Source organism: Morone saxatilis, unplaced genomic scaffold (genome assembly GCF_004916995.1).
Source record: "Morone saxatilis isolate NCDOM2014 unplaced genomic scaffold, NCSU_SB_2.0 Contig7, whole genome shotgun sequence".
Lineage (NCBI taxonomy): Eukaryota > Metazoa > Chordata > Actinopteri > Moronidae > Morone > Morone saxatilis.
The window spans coordinates 19,647,492-19,657,295 of NW_023340246.1; the positions used below are offsets into that span (position 1 = coordinate 19,647,492).

A 9,804-nucleotide genomic window follows, 5' to 3' on the forward strand; every position below is an offset into this window, starting at 1 on the left:
AAAGGTAAAATGTGTGAGATGCTCTGATCTGATCTTGTTTTCAGATGTAGGAAAAGAAGTTTGTTTGGTACAGACCTCAACAAATGTCACATCATCTTGATTTTAATAGTTTTTTCAGTGAAAATTAAACTTAAACTGCAAAAATCATCATTGTTGCAATATCTGTCAAATAATTGCAAAATAATTTTTTTTTTTTACCATATCGTGCAGCCCCACTTTTATGCCAATATATAACTATAGTAATCCTATAGCAACCAAATCAAAATTCTACAGCCAATATTGTAACTTGTATAGGAACTCGTATCAAAGCCTAGCAGTTTCAGACCTCGGCTCAGGGTTGTGAGGCTATGTTGGATAATGTGAGCTGACATATTCTTATTGACGGCAAGCTTGGGTTCATTCAGGGTCTGAACAATGGTCTGGACTTGATTTAGGATATAAAAGGCTTATATAAAAGTATGAGTGTGTGTTTTTCTGAGCCCGAGCTGAGTTGATGGAAGGTGCGGAGGAGTGAAGAGGACACTGTATTGATCTGAACTCTCAGTAATCTAAACTGGAGGAGGAGAGGAAACTAATGATGGGGAACAGTCTGACACCTTTTTTTTTTGTTATTGGATTTTACATCTATTAAACACAACAGTGATTGTCAAGGCAGGCACAGCAGAATTACTTCTAAAGTGGTGCTTAACATCAAGTCATTTTTAACCACACCAGGAGGAGGGCTCTATATGGCGATACCAGTTGGTCCATACCGTCTGACAATCCAGTCCAGAGTGTTTGATCTTGTCAACTATTAAACAGACTGCTGTAAAACTTGATACAGACATTCATGTTGCCCGTAGAATGAATTGTAGTTTCCACACTTTAGTTCACATGCAGTGATGGATGTGGTTAAAAGTGCAACAGACCGCGGCGCCCTGGTAGCTCAGCTGGTAGAGCTGGAGCCTCATGTACCAAGGCTGAGTCCTTGCTGCAGCAGACATGGGTTCAACTGCGACCTGTGGCCCTTTGCTGCCTGTCGCCCCCTCTGTCTTCCCCGTAAAAGCCCCCAAAAATATAAGTGCAACAGGCTGGAACTTTTCAACTCATAGAAGTCAGTGCAGCTTTTCATCCACATGAGATTTAGTGCTGAGTTGTTCTCTCTCTTATGGTAAACATTGTATGCTAAACGCTTATTATTATGATTACATTAGCATGCTAACCTGTTAAACTGTGTAGCCTACTGAGGTAAAACAGATTACTTCTATTTGAGTTTTTACATCCAACACTAGATTTTTGTTCTCATTGTTACGCTCATTGTTACGCTCATTATATGGATTTCAATGCTTAGTTTAAATTATTAGGAAATAAACACTTACAAAGTGTCATTTATGTTTCTCTCCACAGGAGAAGCCAGCCAACAGTTGCCAATATACCAGGTAAGCTCCTAATAAACATTTGTTTAATCTCATGGTGTCACAATCCTCTTTATTTACACTGTTAAATTCTGCCCGCCCACACATTCTGACATTATGAAATACGTAATGTAAGTGTACTGTGTATATATATATATATATATATATAGATATATATACCTATATATATATATATATATATAGTATATATATATATATATACAGTACATATATACGGCCAATAGCAATACTGCTGTTGTTGCAGTAATATTTGTTTGTTCCTCTTGTTTTCTGCAGGCGGTAGGAGTGTTAACACTGAAGCTGGGCGCCTACAAGGCTCCTCGCCATGAAAGGAGTGGACAAGTCCTGTCTATGGATTGGCTGCCTGAAAAACCACACAATATAATGGCTATTGGATTCTATGATGGTATGAATTGATTTCTTGGAGATGTTCTTGATTAATTGGTTCAGTGTTGGGAAGAACAAACAAATGCACAGTCTAAGTCCCCTCAGGTTCATCTGTGTGCATCTTTACTCTTGACACTGATGAAACAATGGATCTTTTTCTTACAAATAGCTCTTACCTCCTTCTGTTTTTTAAATATTTTTTCTGATGATTCATCTTTATTTGGAAGTTAAAAGAATACAATCTGAGCCAGTATTGTTTGTTTTTGTGTAGTCTTATGCGTTACCTTCATGCTCTATCTCCCTCTCTCTGTTAGGTGTAGTAGGTCTGTGGGATCTGTCCTCAAAGTCTCCGTTGTTGCGAGTGCAAGAGCCAGACGAGTCACTCAGCCTGCTGCCTTATCGGTGCCTCCTGGCTCACGACCACGCTGTCCGAGCTCTGGCCTTCTGTCCCGCCTCCAGGTACACGCTTTCACCCTCGTCTCACCTGCATGCTGATGCTGCATTTACATTATGTGACATTTGTCATCATTAGTCATATGTGAAGGATTTCAGATTAATCTCCATGTGTTTATCATAGTGTAGGATTCCTTTATAGAATAGTACAATTTCTATTACTCTGTTTTACTGTATTACTTTGTTTTATGAAAGCTTTAATCATTCTTTCACATTTTATACCAAGAAAGAAATTCTCATTTAACCCCCACTAGCTTCAATCAATCTCCAGATAAAATATTGTGACTTCAGAATCAGGACATCAGAATCATTGCTGTTGCAGCTACTCAGCTTCTCACTGCATGACATTGAATTTAGATTGATATATAGTGCATGCTTGTGAGATTAATAAGTGTAAATAGATGGAAGAGCTTATAAGTAGATAGGGAACGAGGAATTGTTAATGAGCAAAAGCAAATTGATTTGAATTCACAAGCATGGAGGTTGTTCATATTCTCCATATTTCAGGGTAAATCAAGTTTATTTGTATAACCCCTAATAATAAAAACGGTTTCAAAAGCAATTAAACACCCCCATCCAGGCAAAGAAAGACTTTTTTAACGGGAAAAAATGATGTTGAACTCTGGGAAGGATTACAGAAGAGAGAATGATTTGCAGGATTTTCTAATTGCTTGTTTATCTTTTAAAGTTTTTTCTCTGTCTACTTTAGTTTGGCAGTTTTATTCACAGCCAATTAAAATGTGGGTTAAAGGCGGCTCTGGTTCTTTCAGCCAAAGGCAGCTTAATAAATCTTGAAGGCAGAAAGTTGTGCTGAAGTTTGGCACAAAAGCCCTTGCTCCAGTGTATTCAGGCACTAATTCAAAATGTAGGGTACAAGGCCGGGCGTGCAGCCATGCCTCCCTAAGCTATCACCATTCAGATGAGGTAACCTCACTTATCTCTCTGGTACTCAACATCCACTGACCTTCAGGCTGCAGCTTTTCTGAGTTCAGATGACCTTAAGTGTAAGATCTTAAATAACTTCAAAGTTATCTGGCTTAAGACCTTCAGAGAATAGAGCCCAGGAGTATTGAAAAGGGAAAAACAATTTTATAGCACCTCTTTTGGGAGCCATTTATTCCCTTTATTTTGTAGGAAATAAAGCTCAAAATAATGCATGAATAACAAACCGCAGATATCTGCTATACATATTCTGCTATATATATATATATATTCATGGTAGGGATGTCCTGGTCCCTAGTTTGAGTCCTTTGATATACTTTTCCAATACACTTTAATCCAATAATATTAACCTAACCTTACATGTGTATCTGACACATTTAAAATAACCTTTTACATTGACACACATTATTATCTCTATTTCTGTCCAAATACCGTGTTTCAAAACTACAGAATTGACAGACATTTATACTTTGGCCCGTAATCAACTTACTTTCATATGTTCTAGTTTGTTGTTTGAACCGGTTAAAGAAAAAAGAACGGTCCCCAGAATGGACCCATGTGGAACTCTGCATGTAAGTTTGTCTACTCGGATATGTCTATGACTAGAACATTTTTTGTTTTAACTTTTCTAGCCATGTATTATGTTCAGCTGTGTGAAATCCAGTAACACTCAGATAAAACAGACATTTTTCCACAGACCGTATTTAAACAGTTGTCACTTAAAGTGTCTCCATGCAGTTATTTGGTAACACCACATGACATTGGTCTTATAGGCCAAACCAAAGTGCTTGATTCAGATTAACTGCTCGTAACTTCATTGAAGTGAGTACATCCCAAATTCTGATGCATACTGTAAATGACAAAGACGATGTGAAGACTGACTGGCCAATATCCGAAATGCGATAAAAGGTCATAGCTCATCATTTCACTTCAACCCCCCATAGAGACGGTTTCATCCCTCTTCAACTCTTCTCTGCTCCATTACTCAACTGATGTATGTGTAGATGAGAAGAAAGATGGAGGGGTCATTTATATCACTAATGTCTTTCTACAAGGATTCTCTGATAGGCTGTGCAAGTCAGCACAAGGGCTAAAGCAATGTCCCGCACCAAAATTGGCTTTTTATTAAAAATCTGATATTGGCCACTCAGTGTCGTCCACCTTGGAAAGAGTTTCCTCTTTTTTCCCTAAACTGCCCTAGTAATGGTAGCCTATAACACCCACAGTAAGAAAAAATCATCATTTTTTAAGGTGCTGACAATCCACCTAAAAATGATTAATATGGCTTTTGGTGTCATGATGTAAATGCCTTCACAAAGGCTTTTCTGCCTTGACATGAATGCAGTTTTTGGAGAAATGCTGAGATTACAATTTTAGGAGAAAAAGCTGAAAAACAATTTTTGAGAGCATTTTTCAATGCGTATTGACTATCGGGTCAAAATATGAGATATCATCAGTTTTCAAACTCTGCTGATGCTCTCCAGCATCAGTTTGACCTTAGTCTTACGTATAATTTCAATATGGTTTGAGTCAGAGCATCCCCATTTGCAACAGTGACCCCTTTTAAAACATAAAATATCCCATCACTACAATTTTGTGCCCAGTTGTCCCCCATAAAATCAAGGGCACGATCAATGCTTTTGGCAGGCTTCTCATTTTTAAATATTACCAGCTCCATTACCAGTTATTTTGTGTGTTAACCAAACTGAAAAAGTAATCTGTCGGTTGTCATCTCATGCATTAAAAAGTTAGTGAGGTGAAAGTTGCTGTTCACAAAGACCAAACAGTGTGATGATTCTGTGTGTTAATAAACCATATAGCGTTAGCTGCCTGCTTACATAGTTTTCCAACCCCTGTATATTGTAGCCATTTATCAGTTGATATCAGTGCTCATAACCCTCAGTTGTCCTTACATTTCTGTTTATATTTCAATCATCTCTGGACATTCAGAGCTGAGCAGCTTGTTCTCAGCATCCGAAGAGGAGAGAGCTGTCTGCAGAATCAGTTTAGATCAGGGGTGTCGAACCCATTTCAGTTCATGGACAACATAACGCGCAATTTGATCTCAAGTAGGCTGGATAATAAATAACAATGCCTCCAAATTGTTCCCTTTCTTTGCAGTGTAGCAAGGTTTCTTTAATTTAAAACAGATGATGAACAGCCTGAGATGTCTTAAGAAAAATAAGCGCAATTTCAACAATGCATTTTAGTTTTTCCACATTCAGTCAGTCTACTGTCATTATAACTGCATTACAGTGTACAGCTCACTGTGGCTCTACAGAGGCACATGTATTTTGGAACTGAAGAACGATATAGTATTTTACTAAAAGAAAGGCATTGAATTTTATTGGAAAATCAGAATTACTTGGATTTCTGACCTCAAATTGGATTCTCTGCAATTGTCAGACTTTGCTAAAGTGGAGCCTGTGGGCCGTATGTTTGTCACCCCTGATTTAGATCATATCTGATATATTCAGCTTTAACTTGCCAGGACTTTTGTCATTACTACCAATACTAGAAAACTACGTCAAGGTATCTTATCTCAGGCATTAATCATGATATTACCCCTAAATGTGAACTATAGTCAATTTGTTCTGGTTTTCTAGATACAAATGAACTTAAGTTGACTTAAGTCATGAAACTTCCTCTCATATCTTTCATCCAGATGGTTTTAGGATTTCATAAAATTCTTATTTATGCAATTGAAAAGTGTACAGCTTTTGCTTTTGCACATTTTTTGGATTTGGTTTATTGGATCGAGCTGTGCCCCCCTAATTGGCCCATTTGTCCCCCTCCTAAACAATCCTCAAACAGATATGGCTTTGTATTCACATTGCATGCCTGAAGCTATTACACTGTATGGTAATTTTCTGTAAGTAATTAATGTTGCCATTAACATCAGTGCAGCATCGTTCAACTCTGGGCAAATCTGACGCTAATTTGATGAACAGCCATGTACCTCTGACCATTATTTATCATTTACTGTGTTGTGCTTTACACTTTTGAGTTGCTTTTTAAAGGCAAACATTGAAAGTGTGAACATAAAGTTGAACTAAAGGTGCGTACGTGAATAGCAAGATTAATCCTCCAGAGAGAGAGTCACCCTCCTGGCAGCGGAGAGGACACATATCTTGTCTGGATCACTGCTTTTTAATTACAGAGCTATGTTGAAAAAGATAAAACTACCCCTCTCTCCTCTACGTTTCTTTTCTTTTTTCTCACCTGAACTGCTTGTCATCTTTTCTCTCTTCTGTCCTCATTCATATACCACTGTTTTTGTCACAATGAAATCTGGTTGTATTGATCTCTCTCTCCTCGTTTGTTTTATGGCAGACATCACTGTCATATTTGATCAATGTAAGTGGAACGATGCATTCCAGTCCTCCGTTCAAGCTTTGCATTACAAGTAAATTCACATATTCAGTAGAGCCCGACTGATGAATTGTCCTGGCCCATATATCAGCTGATGTTAGCTTGTCACAGATATATCAGCATCGGCATGTACGCCAACTGATAAATAACAAGAAATGTCAAAGATATGTTTAGAAACAATCTAAAACACATTTTAGTATCAAAATCTTGTCAGTAATGGAAAAACATGGATTACATCCCATTATTAACATGTCTTCAATAAAAAATGTACACTAACAAAGCTCTTTCTCTTTTTGTCTTAGACACCTGTTGGTGACGGCGGGAGAAGACCGCTATGTGAAGACATGGGATCTGAGGAGGCTCTATGATCCCATCACTGTTGTGAAACGCTATCTGACCAATGAAATCTACTGGCCATTGAATGCGCCCGGCCTCCTGTTGGCCCAGGAGAACGCCTATACGCCGTACGTTTTTCATAACATTCAGAAATGTCACAAATCACAGCACAGTCTTTGATGAAGAGGTATCTCTGCAATGTCTCGATGAGTGATTCAGACAGCTTTATTAAGCCAAAAATTATTTTGTTGACTCCCAAAATCAGGGTAGACAGAACCTAAATTTGGGTTCTTCCAAGAGGTGGTACTAAATCCAAGGGAATAAAAACACCAATAATAACACAGGACATGCAAGTAAGTTTGTTCCAGTGTACAGAAGATATTCTGATTTAGAAGATATGTGTATTGCTGCAATATCATGCACTTTCCTATGTAAAGTGAAGATTATTCATACAGCGTGGGCAGTATGTGAAAGATTTAGTTAATATTTGGTCGTGCTGGCATTGGTTGGTACTGTCCCAAGGGACTGGAGAGCTGATCAGTAGTACGGTAGCTTTTCTGGTGCTGGGTGCCAGGTTACTGAGTGTGTATGGCATGGGATGAATGAAGATGAAGGTGGAAAACTTGAGTCAGATTAAAAGGGGAATGGCACTATGATTTAACTAAATAGTTTCTATCGTGAGATGGCAGCATATTTCAAACTCCAAATCCCAGTTTATAACACAGTCCATCTACATGAAGATCATGCTGATATTTCATGTTTCATTATTTCTTTCTCTCCATTCTTTCTTCCTGCCTGTCCTGTTTAATTCTGTCTTTCTTTTTTCGATTTAGGAATGGTTCACAGGGAGTCCATTACTTTGACCATTACATGCGCGCCGTCTTCGCTGTACCTCGGACAGGCTCTGTGTGGGTGAGTGTGACTGTGGTATAATCTTCCGTCCTTCAGTCACTGGCATCCCTTAAGTCAGCCATGGAGCACAACATTGCTCTTTAGGAAGTCCTTTGTGCTAGTCATGGAGGATTCATAACAAACACTTTTTCTCAACAGAAAGTTACACTCTAATATCTATTAGATATAATATATATATAATAGCTAATATGCTGATTTCTCTTTCATTGCAGTCCATATCGTTCAATGATTGGTTGAACGGTGTGGTGACATCAGACAGCCTCGGTGAGGTGATCTTCGCCCTGTTACCTCAGATTTCTTACAGTCCTCAATACGTCAAACGCACGTTAGAGAGACGTTTTGTAAGTTTACTATTCTTTTTGTTTATTTTATTTGTACTGCTTTAATGTTTTTTGTCTCTTTCTTTCTTCCACTTAGTTGTCGAAACCTTAAGTCTTCTGTCTGTTATGTTTTCAAATTTAAACAGTGGATTGAATAAAGTATTTATTAAAGTATTTGCTAATATGATCTTAATACAGGTAAACCTCATATTAACATGTTTCCCTCACTTTGTGTCTTCAGCCCGTCTACCTCACTTCTCTGGTGCCTTATGATGCGACGACAGAAGAAATTCAAGAGATGGGAGGAGTGGAGGAGAAGGAGGGAGACGCTGTTGAAGAGCAGGAAGAAGGGGAGACAGAAGGACTGGATGCTGAATCTGAAGAAGGAAATGAGAATGAAAACGAAAGAAGAAGCAGAAAGGATAAAAGTCCACCTCTACGGTTCCAGACATACAAAGAGGCTGTAAAGAAATATTACCTCCACCATAGAGACAACGATATGGTGGGTAGATTCAAAGTGCTTCACACAGGCAACAAATAAAAAAGATACTATAATCTAAACTATATGTAAATAAAAGACACTATTACAACAATATTGAAATTTTAACCAGTTAAAAAGGCTGTCCCCTTTATTGTCCCCTTTTTTTGTCTATATTCCACACTCACAGACTTTAACTCAAGATAAGTTAATCATAACATAGTGAGAGTAGTTTGGACTTTTTTTTACAATTAAAATTACATTTGTGTTATTACAGAGAGAAAGTAAAGTACCGAAAAAAGGCAGCATTGGGTACCAAATTTCATGTACCGGTATATAAACAGCATAACATAATACCTTTAATACATCTGGCTATCATCATCCAACACAGTCATCAATTATCAACTCTATCAAATAAACTCATGATTGTATTAATTGTTTAATAATAATAAATTATTTCTATTTGGCAAACAATGGAGAAAACTAGAAAATCTTAAAAGAAGATTTAGAATGCTTTTACTTGCCATGACTGATGAATGATTGATTAGTGACGATTAAGACAATCTGTTATTGTATTTTTAAACACACACATTATACTGTTCATGTAACATTATAATTATAATCATCTCCTCCGACTTCCAGCGGTCCTTTTGTGATAGCGAGAGGCGAGCTGTGTGGAAACGCATGAAAGACACAGAGTTGAAGACAAAGCTGAACTTCGATGAGATGCCACTGGCTGCACTACACAAGGTATCTACACACACAGACACACATACAAGTGCAGGTATCTTCAGACTCCTGCTGCAGCTCCACGTGAAAAAGGAGGGAAGCGATAGATAAACACTACAATGGAAAGAATGGAAACAGAGGTGAGAGATGGAAGAAGAGCTCTTCCTCCTCCCTCTTCTTTCTCCTCCTCTGATGGGCAGCTATAAAGACGGGCCGAATGTAATGATGTGTAAAATGAGAAAAATGTCACCCTCGGTGGAAGGAGGGAGGGGGAGATGGAAAGCAGCCATTTGAGGATTTGATGTGTTTAATTTTAAGAGAGGCAGAGTGGAGGGTGTCACGGTGCCCTCTGGGATAGGATGATGGACGGGCACTTTGTGGGACAATCTCAAAAACAAAACGCCACTAGGTCTTGGACTGGCTTTTTGCCTGAAGGGGATAAATGGATTAGAAAGAGGGA

General features: G+C 38.2%; 1 protein-coding gene across 2 annotated transcripts in view; it reads left to right on the forward strand.

Moving 5' to 3' along the window:
- gtf3c2 (general transcription factor IIIC, polypeptide 2, beta) overlaps positions 1-9,804 on the forward strand; it is a 25,978-nt gene that overhangs the window by 13,327 nt on the left and 2,847 nt on the right. For both annotated transcript variants that reach the window (XM_035678558.1, XM_035678559.1), the window contains 8 exons: positions 1,387-1,418; positions 1,692-1,821; positions 2,117-2,261; positions 6,872-7,033; positions 7,739-7,817; positions 8,030-8,158; positions 8,379-8,639; positions 9,258-9,365. In XM_035678558.1, the coding sequence (XP_035534451.1) occupies positions 1,387-1,418; positions 1,692-1,821; positions 2,117-2,261; positions 6,872-7,033; positions 7,739-7,817; positions 8,030-8,158; positions 8,379-8,639; positions 9,258-9,365 (1,046 nt within the window). The remainder of the gene's footprint in view (positions 1-1,386; positions 1,419-1,691; positions 1,822-2,116; positions 2,262-6,871; positions 7,034-7,738; positions 7,818-8,029; positions 8,159-8,378; positions 8,640-9,257; positions 9,366-9,804) is intronic.